The sequence below is a fragment of the Hippopotamus amphibius genome, chromosome X (assembly GCF_030028045.1).
Source record: "Hippopotamus amphibius kiboko isolate mHipAmp2 chromosome X, mHipAmp2.hap2, whole genome shotgun sequence".
In the NCBI taxonomy this organism is placed as follows: domain Eukaryota; kingdom Metazoa; phylum Chordata; class Mammalia; order Artiodactyla; family Hippopotamidae; genus Hippopotamus; species Hippopotamus amphibius.
Window position 1 is genome coordinate 116,030,216 of NC_080203.1, and position 17,716 is coordinate 116,047,931.

General features: G+C 41.6%; 1 protein-coding gene across 2 annotated transcripts in view; it reads left to right on the top strand.

Moving 5' to 3' along the window:
- The window catches only part of APOO (apolipoprotein O), an 85,345-nt gene extending 72,367 nt beyond the window's left edge, over positions 1 to 12,978 (top strand). Inside the window, exon 9 of one of the 2 annotated variants that reach the window (XM_057719149.1) lies at positions 12,301 to 12,978. In XM_057719149.1, the coding sequence (XP_057575132.1) occupies positions 12,301 to 12,441 (141 nt within the window). In that variant the 3' untranslated portion in view covers positions 12,442 to 12,978. The remainder of the gene's footprint in view (positions 1 to 12,300) is intronic. The other variant, XM_057719150.1, reaches the window with a different exon arrangement.
- Positions 12,979 to 17,716: the final 4,738 nt, after the last annotated feature.

The following is a 17,716-nucleotide window of genomic DNA, read 5'->3' on the forward strand; positions in this document are numbered from 1 at the left end:
GCTCAATAGTTGTGGTGCACGGGCTTAGCTGCTCCTCAGCATGTGGGATCTTCCCGGACCAGGGCTCGAACAGGTGTCCCCTGAATTCGCAGGCGGATTCTTAACCACTGCACCACCAGGGAAGTCCCCTGCATGTGTCTTTTTGGATTATGGTTTTCTCTGGGTATATGCCCAGTAGTGGAATTGCTGGGTCATATGGTAGTTCTATTTTCAGCTTTTAAAGGAACCTCCATACTGTTCTCCATAGTGGCTGTACCAGTTTACATTCCCACCAACAGTGCAGGAGAGTTCCCTTTTCTCCACACCCTCTCCAGCATTTATTGCTTGTAGATTTTGTGATGATGGCCATTCTTACTAGTGTGAGGTGGTACCTCATTGTAGGTTTTTTTTTAATTATTAATTTTATTAATTTATTTATTTTTGGCTGCATTGGGTCTTTGTTGCTGTGCGTAGGCTTTCTCTAGTTGCTGCGAGTGGGGGCTACTCTTCGTTGCAGTGCATGGGCTTCTCATTTTGGTGGCTTCTCTTGTTATGGAGCAAGGGCTCTAGGTGAGCGGGCTTCGGTAGTTCTGGTGTGCAGCCTCAGTAGTTGTGGCTCGTGGGCTCTAGAGCACAGTCTCAGTAGTTGTGGCACACGGGCTTAGTTGCTCTGCGGCATGTGGGATCTTCCTGGACCAGGGCTCGAACCCGGGTCCCCTGCATTGGCAAGCGGATTCTTAACCACTGAACCACCAGGGAAGCCCCGTCATTGTAGTTCTGATTTTCATTTCTCTAATAATTAGTGATGTTGAGCATCTTTTCATGTGTTTGTTGGCCATCTGTATGTCTTTTTCGTAGAAATGTCTATTTAGGTCTTCTGCCCATTTTTGGACTGGGTTGTTTGGTTTTTTTGATATTGAGCTGTATGAGCTGCCCTAAAAGGGTTTTTTGATGCCCAGATTTCTTAGAGTAGAAACTCTCTGAGGATACACCTGGGGTGAAGCGTGCTAAGCTGAGGGGGATGGAATCAGGACTATGGATTCCATCTACCTCAAGAAATTCCCTGAGACTTCCCTGGTTCTCCAGTGGTTAAGACTGCATGCTCCCAGTGCAGGGCGCCCAGGTTCGATCCCTGGTCAGGGAAGTAGATCCCACATGTCACAGCTAAAGATTCTGCATGGGTAACTAAGACCTGGAGCAGCCAAATAAATTTTTTTTTTAAAGAAATTCCCTTCTTTCTCTGAGCAGCTGTCTTGCTTTCTAAGCAATTTTGAGGACAGTGGTTCCTGCCCTTAACCACACATTTGAATCAACTGGGGTGATTTTAAAAAGTCCGATGTCCAGGCTGCACTCAGACCAATGACATCAGGTTCTCCAGGGTGGGTGAGCAGGGGGAACCCAGTCATCAGTACTTTGTAAGACTCCCCAAGGCTGGGAATCACTGTGCCGAAGAGAAAAAGCAGATTGCTACTGCTTTCCTCTCAGCGCCATGATTTATAAGTTTACCATTTTTATTAAAACACAACACACAAACTTTCTTTTCAAAGTTGAAGTACCATATAATCTGTGATATTTATGGTCTGAAAAATATAAGAGCAAGTATCCTTCAAGGATGATTCTCCCTACAAGAAAGAACAAATGGCTAGTGTGTACGTACTGCAAGTCAGTAGATCTCCAAATTAATTTCCATTGAAAATCATGTTTCCATCTTATGACTGTTTTCCCTAGCTGTGACTTATGTTTTATATCTCGCATTTGTATAGAACTTTGTACTTTTCAGAGAGCTCCAGGTCTGCTCTTCCTTGGGGTGTCCGCTTGTGGGTTCCCACACTATTTGCTTCTTGTGGTTCTAGTGAGTATTGAATGCTTGTGACTCACTGGAATGTTTACCCTTTTAATTCTTTTTCACAGCAGCCTCCTGGTCTCCTTCTAGCTTTGATGTTAACTGGCTAACACTGTGGTTCATTTCCTGTTATTTGCAACTTTGGAATTAAAAGCATAAATGAAGTCAAAGAAATGAAAGGCTCAGGTCAGCTATCTTGTTAAGGGTCACAGCTGCGGTTCTGGAAGGTCCCAGTCCAACAACTGGCTTGTCCTCCCTCCCTCCATTCCCCAAATGTAGGCCTCTCCTGCAGAGACAGTTATTCAGTTTGGCCAAAGGCGCTCTCAGAAAATGTGTTATCTTCACGAGTGGTTAGTTTTTTCTCTGCTGAATCACATGTTTTGTTGCTTGGGAAATGCATTTGATGAAACTGAAGTGGATAATTTGTCCAGTTTATTCAGTTTGTAAGTCCTGGTCTTTGAATGTCTTTTATCCCTGAGATACCAGGAACAACAAGGTGGTGCAAGTTTGCTTGTTGGTTGGGGGGAGGGGGTAAAGAGGAGGCGTTATGGGCAGTTTGTTTTCTTATACAGAATTCGGAGTCAGAGGTACTTGCATTCATTGTAATTTATAACTCAGTTCAAAATTCCAAGGTCAGAAACTTGAACATGCACCTCACAGGTTGGGTGTGCAGATTGAATGAAATAATGTAAGTTCTGCACGGTAAATGCTGTTTTTTATGCAGCCACCTAATGTGCTCACCTATTAGAAAAGCATTCTGGTTTTAGTATACTTTCTGTCATAAGCAAAGAATTTAACAAATCTTATGATTTACCCTACTACATGCCAGGCTTGTTTCTTGGGGGAGAAAAAAAAAGAACATAACATGACCTGTTACCGAACCATTTAGGACCTAGGTGGGGAGAAGACCCACCCCCGTGGGGTAGATTCAAGAATATGAGACAATCTATAAACGGGGCGGGGCTGCGATTCGCGGGGAGACTGATCCCCATGGGCTGGGGTAGAGTATGAGCTGAGAGTTTAAGGCGAGGAGGAACATCTCAAACCCAGCGCTTGGCTCCGGTTCCCACAGGCCTCGGTACATCTCACAGCAGGTGCTCCCTCAAGGCTAGGAAGGTGGCAGCCAACAGCCCCTGGCCACAGCCTCCAGCCTGTGAACTAGTGGCATCTGTGGAGGCTGGGTACCCCTAGTCCTGAGCCAAGTCCTGGGGTGATGGGAGCTTAGAGAGGAGCAGGGCATCCTGACTGATAATCTTACCAGGACACCGGGACCATGTAGGTGGAAGGGGAGTTCTGGTGATGAACAGCAGGAGGGAGGTGGGGAGTGGGCTGGGCGAAAACTAGAGCCTTTGCAGGCCGTAATATTTGCACTTTTGTTTTGTTTTTGCTTTCTAGACAGAAAACTAAAAATCTGGACCGTTCCATAAAAAAACCAGAAACCAAACAACCTTACATATAGTCCTCCTGTATTGTCTACAGGATGCTGGTGATACATTAAGGTCACTGTCATACGGACGCCTATACATACACTTCAAAAAATGTTCAATATGGTACTTGCCTCGCCTGCCAGTCAGCACAATTTCTCTGATTTCTCACAACCCCTCTTTTTTTTCTTCTTGCTTTTTCCCTGCTCACAAATCATGTGATTCTATTTTTAAATGCTGTCTTTTTCTCCTCATCTTCCTTATCCTGTAGACTTTTCACTATATCCTCTTTTGGACTTTTTCTAAAACAAAACACTAATAATGAGAAACTTTCCAAAACGTTGCTAGGATGTTTGTATGCGGTGTATACTGAGAGAATTGGGGCTCTTGTCCCTGGAGCCACCCCAGGATTCAAGCTGAGAGTCCAGGTAGCAGAGTATAGAGTGTGATGATGATATGATTCTATTTTACAAGAAGAAAGAAGTTAGGTGTGAATCCAACAGCACCAGCCACAAAAGCTTCAAAAATGATGTTCCGTATAAATACTCACATTAAAAGAATTTTTTTCAAGCAGAATAAATAATCCCTTTCTAAATCTTTAAATAATCGTGAAGACTTATTCGAGATACTATTTCCCCAAACAGGCATAAATGTGTTACATATTTTTCTTGGTTTGTTTTCAGTGCTCAGATAGTAAAGGCAAAAGTTTATCTGAGTTTTGAAGATACTATTTCCTTAACAGGAAATGAAACTGCCAATGTTCCAAAAAGTGGACAAAATGCCTCATTTGATGAAGAAATCATGCTGATTCACCAGAAGAAAATGGTCTTAATCGCAATCAACTGAACATTTGTGTGCAAGAGTTTTTAAAATTAAGTTGCCTTAAAAAATCAAATTGCTTTAGAGACGAAGTCATGTCCTGGTGTGATTCACAATTTAAAATGTATTTTAAGAATTTCTGACTTACGTGCTGATTAGGAAGCATGAACACCACAAACCCTTTAACACTTTGGGATAGGCTGCTTGGAGTTGGGAGTGAAAAGAGAAGTCACGAGAAAATTTCAAGAGCAAAGCAACGTCAGGCCATATATACTACCTTTTATTTGTTTGAGAGTCTACATTTTTTGGTGAACTGTTTATATTTTTGCTTTAACCCAATTAGAAAGTTGCGTAGCTCTACACATTGTCACAGGTTTGTTTTGTTTTAATAACTACTTTGTTAGCTGATTATTTTGTTCACCTTACAGTCTTCCAAATAACTTCTAAAACTATAGCTGGTAATTTTTCCAATATGTGATTTATCACTTTGCTCACCTTATACCCATGACTTTTTCTATAAGAGTAATTGGAAAGTAACATACTAGAATTCCCAGGCTTCTTTACCACTGAGAGTTCCCTTGTGATACATCCCAGCCAATGAAGTGTAGATGGAAGTGATTAGAGATGGCTTTCTACAGAATTGTTTTAAAAGGCCAAGCTGTTTAAGGACAGGCTGTGTATTTTACCCTCTGCCTTCCCGCTTTCCTTATGTAGAGAGTGGACACATTGCTTGGAGGTGCCAGAAGTGACATTTAAGCTGATTGCTGAGGAAGGGTAGGAGTCTCTAATTTGGTGAAGGGGAATGGAGATCTTCAAAGAAGGATGGTGCCCTGCCAAGAAATAATATAGTACAGAATTTTTAAAGGATTGGATATTGGATGTGTCTATCTTGAAATCATTAAAAGCCTGCTCAGTGGGTGAGGGGCTAGTCTAGCTCCAGGGGCAGAGTTAAGGCCACATATGGGTGAATAGAAACAACAAAGAGACAATTTTCGACTCCCAGGTAGCTGGACTTTTTCACAAATGGAGCTTTCCAAAAATGCTTAGAGCTAGCATGTAGGATAGTAACTTCCCCATCACTGAATGTGTTCAAACAGATGCTGACTGGCGCCCACCCACGAAGAGTAGAAGTGGGAGTCCCGTGTTCATGCAGTGATTGTACGAGTGCGAGTCAAAATTTATCTGCACTCCGGTTATATTAAAACGTCTATAAATGCTACAGCCAGAGTGCGGATAATTTTTGACTCACCCTCGTACTATTTCGGTTTTGTTCAAGTGTTTCTGTTCAAAAGAATTTTGAACAACTGTGTACTCCTCCACGTATTTTGCCTTTTAAAAATGGGATTTTCAAAATTTCTCTTGCACATTGTGAATTTACATTTTATATTGGTAAAATCATAGGTTAAATAGTTGCAAAGAACATGATTTCTGACGTACTGTACATTATGCACACACGGTAAATCTATTTTTATTGCTTTGAAATCTCAGCACAGCTCATTTAGCTCATTCAGGTAATGGAAAGTGCCTGCTCTACACCTAATGGCACAGCCAGTCCTCATTGTCAAACCAATCAGCCAAAGCAAACTAACTTTTAAAGAATTGTGCAAAATATTAACCCTCTCCCTGCTCACCAACCAAGAGTGGACCTAAAACTGACATGATTCTTGCCATTATGAGCTTGTGTTCTAATGAGAGAGACAGATCTTAAAGAATTTCACAGATAAACAGCAAGTCCCAATTAGGAAGACTGCAGTGAAGGAGGTGTTAGCGGAATGCATACTAGAAGGTGGTCTGGGAGGACTTCCCTGAGGAAGTGACATTTAAGTGGAGAGTTGAAGAAGAGTAAGAGTTAATTAGGTGAAAGGGAATAGAAATCCTTAAAGAAAATCTGACTTTATTTTTCAATTCAAATAAACGTTAAATATGATCTCACTTCTACTTCTCATGCTTAGATAAAGCAGTTTGTCACCTGGATAAAATAAGGTGCCGTTCCTCTCAATTTGTTTTTTAACCAAATGATCTCTTTTTCACATCTTGAGACAGAAAATTGTCCCAAATGTCTAATGGAATTTACAGTCTCTTCTGGGAGGTAATAAACAATCATGATAAAATGCTGGAGCCAGCAATCTTGTGGAAATGTCTGGCTGTTCCCCTACCTCTACCGCCGCCCTGAGCCAACTCACTGCTGACACTCTTTAACCAGTAGTTCCTTTACTGTACCACTTAGAGCTCTACCAAGAGAGGCTCTTTGAATTGGCTTGCTGTGGAGCCTCTTTCTTTGTGGAGTTTGAAATATAAACCTTGGTTTGTGTTCCTAAGCAATCTGAGACGCTGGTGAAGGGGAACAGACTATCCTCCCCCAAACATGCCTCTTTGGCATGAGGATTATTTTAGGCTGATTATTTTTAAGAATTAGCAGACACAGGAGAAGCTCTGAAAATCAAGTAGAAATTACCCTTTTGTAAGAGACTTTTACACTTAGAAATATCCACCTGTAAGGGTGTCCCCCCTCTGTACCGGGAAAAAGAAATGTCTAAGTCTCTAGACTCTCTTATCAATGGAGAAGGCAACCGCTTAAATCTGCCATACCCTTGTTTACTGTGCTTTTCCTGGTAACCATCTGTAACTGGCTCCCCTCTCCCCCAACATCTTTCTTTTGTCTTTAGCTAGAGATGGTATTGAAGGTGGTGGCTTGGGCTGTTTTGGAGAATTACTCAGTTTTCCTGGGTATACAGGAGGCAGACATGTTAAACTTCTGTTCGTTTATCTCCTGTTAATCTTTTATTACAAGCGGATCTCAGCCAAGAACCTAGAAGGGTAGAGAAAAAATCATTTTTCCTCCTTGACTCTGGCTTAACTCTCAGGGAACTCCTCCCTCAGGAGCTATACATTGCTGAATTATTGCTTGGTTTGGTGCCCAGAGGTTTTTCCACTTTGAGATAACATGCTCTGCTAACACTCAGGGTAGATGAGGGATACACCTGTTTGTATTCGAGTGCGAGAAGCACTATTGTGAAAGGGGAGAAAAAGTACATATGGAATTTGAGGTTTGGAAAGCAAGTTTCTAAAACTCAGTCATCTGGAAAGTTCTCACATACCTCAAATGGCAAATATTTCCCACTTTGAAGGCCTTGAACTAGAAGACTCTGTGCCTGGGGCAGAGGTTTATGTAAATGACTGTAGAGAGTGATTTATCAGAGATCATGTCAAGAGATTATTCTCAGGGTTTGGGTCGAGTATCCTCAAAGCCCACTCTTCTCAGTGGCTACTTTGGGGACACAGTGATTATTATTCCGTGGTCATTGTTGCAGAAAGATCATGTGCTTTAGCTTCTGAAATGCAGGCCTTGATGAAGTAAACTGGAAAAAAACCAGAATCTATTCTGTTTCTCTCTTGTGTTGGGGCATATGAAGTTCGTTTTAAAAACGAAGTCTCAATTGTTATTTGACCCAAAAGATTGTGTATTTTTTCATTGGAAAAAATAATATTTGGGGTTTTGTCTTATCACTTGTAAATGTTAAAATTTCACTTCCTTTCTCAATCCAAATCTCATTCTTTCCTACAAGCCATTACCAGGAAATGCCTAGGTTTTAAAATATACACTTTGCTTTTTCCCATTGAGTTCTAGTTAGAAAGAATAATAAACTGCATGAAATTCAAACCTAGGACAATACACCCAGCAAAATACTAACACAATAACCTGGGTTGCAAAACTTGTTTAGCAAGTTTCAGCTGGAGGTTAATTAAAACCTGCTTGGAAACCTCTTCAAACACAGACAGGAATGCAAACTACACACACCACCACCTAGATTCTTCCCTCGGGAGCTTCCTCCTCCCACTTCCCCGGATTTCGGTGGGAACATTTCCAGAGAGTTCCATCTGGTCGGGGCCCAGTGTCTATGACCAATAGGATTCGGCTTCTCCCATCCCAGGGGAGGAGCAGTAGGACGGTGGGTAGGCAGCGCCTGCCCCACCCCCTTAGCAATTATAACAAACAGCCTGCTACCCCACTCCTTAAGCTTTTTTTTTTTTTTTTTGCACAAAATTAATGTTTATTCCACCTTTGTGTCATATTCCTGGATCCTTCACCAATGTTACATGAGGAAAAAAACAAAAGCAAAACAAATGAGAAACTTAAATCAGAATCACTAATGTTATCAAGCAGGGAAACGAATAAATTAAAGTCTAGCAGCCACCAGCAAGAGTACAGCACAGACAATGCCGTAAAAAGAAACAAAGAAAATTGCTAGAAAACTGTATGCATCATACTCTCTCAAACCAGCAAAATATGCTCCTGCATACAATGGATCATAAACAGAATTGTTCTCTTGTAAGGTATAGAAATGCAAATTCTTTTTTTTTTTAATATTGTAGATGGGTCAAATGTGTTTGTAATGGTTAATTCTATTAAGCTATTACAGAGTGGGCCAGGAACACATTTATGGATTCTGGGGACGATGTGCACTGTATTTCTTTGATTGGGATAGTGGACACTCTAGCCAAAATTTAAAAAAAAAAAAAAGAACACAGAAGTACAAGACAAAGGCGAATGAGACTTCTCTTATATCTTAGCAACATTTAGATGGAAATCAAATTTAAATGCAGTCCACTCTGCTTTTGAAGAGGCTTTGGTTCAGCCCCCAAATCTCGATTGCTTGATGCAGTCTCCTATGAGAATACTCAGAAGGTGTCTTCTTAAACAACAAACCTATTTTTAGTGGTGGAGCCGCTCTTAGTAGCTGTGTCTGCATGGGACTGATAACCAATCACTATCTTTGGAGGAAGTCCTAACCTTTCCTTGTATACCCTCCCTATATGACTCCTTAAGCTTTTAGCTCCTCTGGGAGGTGGAGTGGGGACTGAGGGATTGTAAGAATTTCCTCCGGTGTTTCATGTTTTAAGTCAACCTGTTTCAAGATACAGAGGAGTTAAGTGATGTTGTTCTGGATAAGACAAGAGCACAGAGAGAGGTCAAAGGCAGAACAGGAAAAGGTAGAAATGCTGCCTGACATTTGACCTGCCTGTAAGAGACCATTGAGCTGGCTAAACGTTCTGGACTATTAGCTGTATATTCTTTGAGAAGCTCCTCAGGGTTACCGCTATTATTTCTTCTGTCCAGGCTTGTTTAGAGGGATTGTCAGCTAACACGCCGTTGGTGGATATACATCTGTGAGATGTGCAGGAAACAAGGCCGGGGTGTAATTATAACATAGCGCTGTAACAACATTGCACAAGACTGCCTCAGTACTAGCTGCCAGAGTACACAGCCACCAGCTCACTGACAGGCATTGGAAGGGTGATTAGTGTTGGATCACGTCCTGGAATCAGGCTTGAAGCCAGAGAAACTGGAAAATGATTTTTGTTTTTCAACTCCATGGAGGCCTGTGTGGAAAATTTAGGAGAGCGAAATTTAGGATTTTTGTTTCTAGTAACAGAACTCGTATATAATTTGAGGAAGAGAAAGTGAAGTGGGATGGTTCCTGAATCACTTGCCTTGCCTTGAAGCTGGTCCTCTGTGGAAAAGTCGAATTTTCTTGCAGAGCTGGCTGGGAAATGTTGTGACAGGGAGCAGCTGATCACAATCCCACTTTCCCCCTGGCTCTGCCACACCTAATCTAAGTACAGGCAAGACCTTTTCCAGGTGACGAAGAAACAGTCTGCATCCCAAAGCACCTCCAGTATTAATGACTCAAGGCCACTGAGTATGGTTATAATAGACAGTGAGCTGTGGTTTGTGAGGTGTGTCTGGGGCCCAGCTGTCCAGTTCAAATCTCAACCCCATTGCCTTCTGGCTGTATAACACAGAACAAGTTGTTTCACCCCCTACATCCTACCTGCCTCATACACAAAAGGATGGCTTTGTTTTAAGGATTAAATGACATAATCCATGTATAACACGTGGAATGTAGGAAGTGCTCTATAATTATCAGCTTTTTTTTTTTTCCCGGTTCAATTCTGACTCTCAAAATGGATGCCTGCTGCAGGTAAAGCATGACATTAGAATTGATTCTCTTTCTCACTTTCCCCCCTAAACTGAGGCTGGTTGATTCCATTTATTTAGTGAATGTATGTTAAGTGCCTACTGCATACCATGTGTGGAATGAGACCCTGAGGATATAAAGATCATGGGACACGCTCCCTGTTCCTGGGATGTTGACTGTCAAGGAGGTAAACATTTTTGCTCACACTCATGCCCAAAGCATAAACAAATAAGTAAATCCGTGGTCAAAGACTGTGGATCAGCTGCATCGTGAAGGGCCAGGTGTGTGGTGGAGAAAGCTCACGTCTATGGAGGCACAGACCCGGCTGACAGCCAGGACCCACACCCCCTGCGGTGAATCCAAGTTGCTCGTCCTCTCTAAGTCTCATCTTTGAAAGTGTCCTCATCTTTGAAATGGGCCTGATTCAGTGGTGTGCTGAAAGCTGCTCCTACTGCCTTGGGAGAGCTTCCTGTTAAATATTTAGGAATTTTGCAAGTCAGTTGTTGAAGCCTTTGGTAGCTTGAAATCAGCCTTGGTGGAAGTATTTACACCCTGTTAATCAGCAAATTCTACAAATCAAGGCTTCTCCCTAACCCCAGCTGGGTCACTGGCACACCACAGGAACATGTGAGGGGAGGCAAAACTCGACCTTTACCCTCTTGCGGTTTTTGGCTGGGCCTGAGAATTGACATAAAACAGATTAACAGGAGAAAGGCACACAAATTGAATGAATATATTTTACAGTGACACGGGAGCCCTCATAAGGAAATGAACATCCAAAGAGGCGGCAAAACCTAAATGCTCTTTTTTTTAAAATAAATTTATTATTTATTTATTTATTTATTCCTTTATTGGCTGTGTTGGGTCTTTGTTGTTGTGTGCGGGCTTTCTCTAGTTGCAGTGAGCGGGGGCTGCTCTTTGTTGTGGTGCGGGGGCTTCTCATTGCAGTGGCTTCTCTTGCTGCAGAGCACAGGCTCTAGGCACGTGGGCTTTCAGTAGTTGTGGCACATGGGCTCAATAGTTGTGGTTCACGGGCTCTAGAACACAGGCTCAGTAGTTGTGGTGCATGGGCTTAGTTGCTCCGCAGCATGCGGGATCTTCCCAGACCAGGGATTGAACCCGTGTCCCCTGCATTGGCAGGCGGATTCTTAACTACTGCACCACCAGGGAAGTCCCCTAAATGCTCTTCTAACAGATTGGACAAAGAGGGTGATTGTGGAAAGGTAACTGAAATCTATATAGGTTGGGACTTCCTAGGTGGCACAGTGGTTAAGAATCTGCCTGCTATTAACACATATATGCAGAATATAGAAAAATGGTACAGATCAACTGCTTTGCAAGGCAGAAATAGAGACACAGATGTAAAGAACAAACATATGGACACCAAGTGGGGAAAGCGGGGAGGATTGGGGGGGAATGAATTGGGAGATTGGGATTGCCATATATCTATCACTAATAAGAAAAATAATACCAAATTGTACACTCTAAGTATATACAGTTTATTGTATGTTAACTGTATCTCAAAAAAAGTTCTTAAAATAAAAAAAAGAATCTGCATGCTAATGCAGCAGACATGGGTTCAATCCCTGGTCCAGGAAGATCCCGCATGCTGCGGAGCAACTAAGCCAGTGTGCCACAATTACTGAGCCTGCACTCTAGAGCCCATGCTCTGTAAAAAGAGAAGCCACCACAATGAGGAGCCCGCACACCACAATGAAGAGTAGCCCTGCTTGCTGCAGCTAGAGAAAGCCCGTGAGCAGAAACCAAGACACAATGCGGCCAAATAAATAAATTTATTTATTTATTTAAAAAGGAAGAAAGAAATATATGGGAGGCTAAAGGCAGACCTTGACTCCCAGTCGAAGAATGTTTCTTTTCTCCTGGTACAGGGAAGGCATCTTTCACTTGGAAGTGTTATCTCCTGTTTTCAGAAGGAAAAGGGGAGATTAGAATGCTCTTCTGGCATCTGCTGTTTTTCAAGTACCTTTAGTGCAAAACAATCCTTATGCCAAAGTGCCATATTTTGGGGTGACATATTTTGCCACTGTTATTATGAAGATTAATGAAATAAAATCATGGTATCTGGCACATAGTAGATGCTCAACATAGGGTTACTCTAAGTATATCATATATACAACATATTAATCATGTACATCTTGTACTTCCGTATTCATAATCTTATTTAGTCCTCATTAGCAACTCCGAGGTAGTTTATTTTTAGTCCTGTAAATGAAGTTTATTTTTATTCCCACAGATGAAGAAGAGCCAAGATCGAATTCAGTTTCCTTTGATTCCAAGTGGAGTGTTCTTTCCACCAGACCGAAACTGCCTCTGGACGGACCATGTTGCTCTGCAAACAAGGATCATTGTCATTGTGGATCTAGCTATTTTGTAACCACTTTTGTTGTTTTCATTATTGATTCAGTAGATGGAAGAAAGCAGGATAAGTTCCAAGGTGGTAGAAGACAGCCCTGGGCCACAGCTGGTGGAAGGCTCCCTGAGCTAAGCTGGAGGTGAATGCCACCAGTCTGCTGTGCCCGTTTCATTGTCAAAACAGAGCTGTGAACACTGCTTGCTCCCAGTAAATATTGCTTCCCTGGAAAGCTCAGAAGCTCATAATTACATAACCATTGCTGTCAGGTCTGGGGTAGGAAATGTACAAGATGAACCTGGGACATCTTAAAAGCGAGGAAGCTAACAAAGAAAGGCTTCTGGGGTCATGTCCAAAGGATTCTGACCCCAACTTGAAGAAGCTCTCACTGGACAATTAGAGCAATCAGAGCTTCAATCAGAAAAATAATGGCAATGAATTAAGACACAGGAAATGTTTAAAGTCCAAGAGTTAATAAAGATACTTGGAGGGGGGAACCTAATTAGAAGATGCTGGGGAAGCCAGTTCATTCTTTTGAAACCTAGTACATAAAAAGAATCAAGCATGTGTCCTTTTGAATTATGATTTTCTCAGGGTATATGCCCAGTAGTGAAATTGCTGGGTCATATGGTAATTCTATTTTTAGTTTTTTAAGGAACCTCCATGCTGTTCTCCACAGTGGCTGTACCCCAGTGTTCACTGCAATGTTATTTACAATAGCCAGATCATGGAAGCAACCTAAATGTCCATCAATGTGTGAATGGATAAAGAAGATGTGGTACTCAGCCATAAAAAGGAACGAAATTGGGTCATTTGTAGAGCTGTGGATGGACCTAGAGTCTGTCATACAGAGTGAAGTAAGTCAGAAAGACGAAAACAAATATCGTATATTAACGCATACATATAGAATATATAAAAATGGTACAGATGAACCTCCAGAGCAGGAATAGAGACACAGATGTAGAGAATGGACATGAAGACACAGCAGGGGAAAGGGGAGGGTGGGACGAATTGGGAGATTAAGATTGACATATACAGACTACCATGTGTAAAATAGATAGCTAGTGGGAACCTGCTCAGCTCGGTGGTCTGTGATGACCTAGATGGGTGGGATGGCGGTGGGTGGGAGGGAGGTCCAAGAGGGAGGGGATGAGTGTATATATATAGCTGATTCACTTTGTTGTATAGCACATTGCATACACTTCATTGTATAACACAACATTGTAAAGCAATTATACTCCAATTTAAAAAATAAATCAGTAAAAATAAAAGGAATCGAGCATGTATCCTACCTCTGTTGGGTGAAGTGTACTTCATGGCAATGAAATACAAGATAGGCGAAAGTTCTCTTTATAGAAGTATTTTAGCTAAGAAATGAAGAAGGAATGATACAGTATCACATTTTGAAACTCCTAATGAATCAGTGCACCTAAGTATTGACATCAACGGCTGCTAGCATCACAAAAAGAGACAACCAAACATTATACGCCTCTTGATGGAAAAAAAAGACATATTATCTATGAAATATTCTTGCTGAAAAATTAAGCCTAAATTTGATCAAATTGGGGCTCAATCAGTAAAGTCTTACCTCTAATGCCATTGGCCTTTTTTTTAACCAATCAGAAACAGGCAGTGTTGCGTTCTGGTCACAACAGTGTTTCTCAAACTCGAGTAACACAGACCTGTTTTAAAGGAAAGAATCCTCACAGCGCCCCCGTGGTGATTGAAATTATTCTTTCTGCAGATGTACAACTAGATGTGAACATTTTACATTCATGGCTCCTATACAACTGTGAGACCATATACATTTACAAGTCAAATACAAACAAAACTGCCAAATGAATAAAATTGAAATGGGCAACACTGATTTAATGTGAGGGAAGATGTTTTGCTGAAATGAAGTTGCTGCTTGCAAAGGAGCATGGTACTGATGGCTGTTTTAGGTTTCAGCACTGTATGCAGTTGGCTGACACAGTTCTCCCACCATTTTTCTCTAAAAACTCTCTAGGAGGTTCTCCCTCGTGCAGTGTGATGTGACTTCACTTGTTCGTTGCTTGGCAAGAATTCACTGTTAATGACGTGGTGCCAAGGTGAGCAGGATAAGCACAGGCTGAAATGATTGTACTCACATTTGTGACTAGGGTTCGGTTACAAGGTGATTAGATCAGTGGCAATCAACCCTGGCTCCACTTTCAAATGCACAGTAAGATATAGTCAAATTAAGATTCTCTCAGGGTGGGGCATTAGTATTTCTTAAAAGCTTTCTCAGTGATCCTAATGTGCAGCCAGTACTAAGAACTACTGATTTCAATGATCTAGAAAATGCTTATACAGTTGGCCCTCCCTTATCTGCGAGTTCTGTATCCGCAGATTCAAGTAACAGCGGATGGAAAATATTCAGAAAAAAAAAATTCCAGAATCACCCTCAGAAGCTGAGGGACAGCTGTACTACTTATTCTCTAGAGTTTAATCCAAAAGAAACACCAGATTCAATCGTTCTTATGGAGAATATGGCAGTGAACCCCCAGGGGTTTGAGAAATTTGGTTTGGAGTTTGATTCCCAGGCCTAGTTGTGTGGCCTTAGGCAGCTTAACCTCTCTGAGGGTTAGTTTCTCATTTTAAAAAGAAACTAATAATAGCATCTACCTCACAGGATGTTTGTGAGAATTAGATGACATACTGACTATACAAAGTGCTAAACGTAATGGTTCCTGGTGAGGACTTACTAAACATTAGCTCTTATTAACTATTATGTTGATAACCACATGGAAGCTACTAAAACATTTGCTGGGCAGATGCGAGCCACGAGAAAGAAAGAGGTGATGGGGGACGAGGGTGCTGGGAGAACCTTGCGAGGAAAGGCATTTGCCGGCCTTTGCTAGATGAGGCATAAAAGGCGATGATGGCAGGGGTTGGGGGTGGAGGTGCAGCGGACTCAATAAGGGTGTGGGCCTGTTAGTCTGGGTTGTGGGTGACAGCTGACTAGCTTGAAGCCCAGACCGGCAGCACAAAGAAAAGAGATTAGAATAAAGCAGAGTCACCCTGAGATGGCAATCCACAGGAAGAGATGATGACGTGAAGAGGCAAAGTAAACAGAATCCTGGGAGCAGACATGGCCACCTGCAGACTCGGAACAGCAGGCCAGGCTGCTGAGCAGCCACTTGCCTCAAGGAGCAGAGATAAGTGCCATCATTCTAGGCCTTGCTGGGGGACACACAGGACTGGGTAGAGTGGGTGTAGACATTAATAAATGCTTGTGTATTTCTGTGGAAAAAAAAACTCCACTTTCTTTCCCTAGAAAACCTGCTTGGTGGAATCTAAGCAGTTGATGACCTTGGGCTCTGGTTTGGAGCATGACAGACGGTGCCTCTACTGTTGACCCTGTAATCAGATTGGTGGCAGGATGTCTTGTAAGCATATGTGTGGGCAAACCCAGCTACTTCCTGTTTTAATACTGTCAAAAATTTTGATTTTATGATTCCTTTAAGGGAGATAATAAACTTAGCAAATAAGAGTTATTTTTTTTAACTACACAGAAAACCCCAAAATATTCTTATGTAATAATTGGCAGGTTCTTAGGCCTGAAATACTATTCTTCCCAAATGATTATGTCAGGCATAATCTTTTAGTAAAATAGTAATTTTAAAGTTATCTTTACTGAGATGTTGCTTACCTGGACTTCCCCCACCCTCACCCCCTTTTCCAGGTTATCATTGTTTATTATTTCCTTTCATATAATTTCCCCAGAACATGTTTTCTTACTTGCCTGGTGATTTCAAGCTTTATGGATTTGTTTTTATAGTTCAGTTTTTAAAGAAGTGTCTTTGTAACAGAGTTGAACAGTCAGTCCTCTCATGCTGTGGTGTTTCAGCTTCTAAGCTTTAAACTTAAGGGACTTCTTTAAAGTGGACACAAAAACTTCATAAAAGCTTTCATGGTGACAACACTGGGCCTTTAGGGCTAAGCTCTAAGAAGTATGAGAAAACAAAGAGTTACATTGTAACTCGCCTGGTTAATCTAATTTATTCACATATTTAACCACAGTCAGCATGTAGTTGTTTTCCTCAAAGAGGCCCACTTTCCAAAACACAATTTTCAAAATGTCTTCTTTCCCCACAAAGCTCCTTGTGTTTAGTTAACCCTTTCTATGCTTGCCAGCATTTCTCTCCTATAGTTACTTGCCTGTCTAGTAGGATTCTGGTTGAGAATGGACTCAGTCTGCTTTCCTGACATGCTCTCTGAGCTCTCTGAGCTCTAAATCCCAAAGCTCTCCTGTTAAACACAGTACAGGATCCTGCTTGTTTACATGGCTGCCTTCAAATTTAAGAAGCCACAAAAGACACTGAAACCAAGGGATGCAGGACAGAATCCCCCTTTAAGTGAAGAGTGAGAAGCCCAGTATTTCTTTCCTGGAGAACATGGCAAGAAGATGCAGAATACTGCTTTTCAGTTATCTGATGACTTCTTTTGGAAAACATTAACCTTGGAAATCAGTACAGTGGTTATTAACTACCATTTTCACTATTGTGGGAATTAGTGGGTTTAGGGATTTAGGTCAACATCATGAGTAATTGACATTACTCATGTTCACCTATCTAAAACTGTCTCCTCCTCAGCCCTCTTTGAGAGTTTCATTTTCAGTTCAGGAGAAAGCTTTTATGTACTTCTCCCTCCACCCCCAGCAGTTTTAAGTGCTCCCATTGTTTCTCCACATAGAAGCCTGTTGTTATCACACCAGAAACTTGGTCTCCAAATAGGATGCTAATTTCCCTGACTGGTACCTGGGTCCAACTCCAGCTTTTTAGTTTACAAAATTCGTGTAAAAATGTGGAATTTTTGTTACTGCCTGACTAGCAAAGTGATCTACTTTCTCTTCAGAATAGTATTTCGTGTGGGATGAGGTTGTTGTGGGCAAAATGTTTCTTCCCTGCAATTTCCAGGGTTTCAGAATCCCATTTCCACACCTTTTACTGGTGTAACAAATGGGCTTTTTCATTGTGGGCCTGTTTCTAAGCTCTTGAAAATTCTGTTGGATTCAGTGTACAGTGTCATCAACATAAAGTCATATTTTATATGTTGCTACATATAAAACCTTGAGATTCAACTGGCTTCTTTCAGACCCTGGGAATACCAGCACAACACAGCTCCTGACCGGTCATAAGACACTTTAAACTGGGTTAAAAACTCGTTTTAAAAAATTGTAAAGTTATCATGTTTCTTGGGCACTTGTATTTTGCACTCAACAGCAAGAAAAATGTCTAAGAAATAAAGGATCACTAAAAATGCTTACGCCAAACAA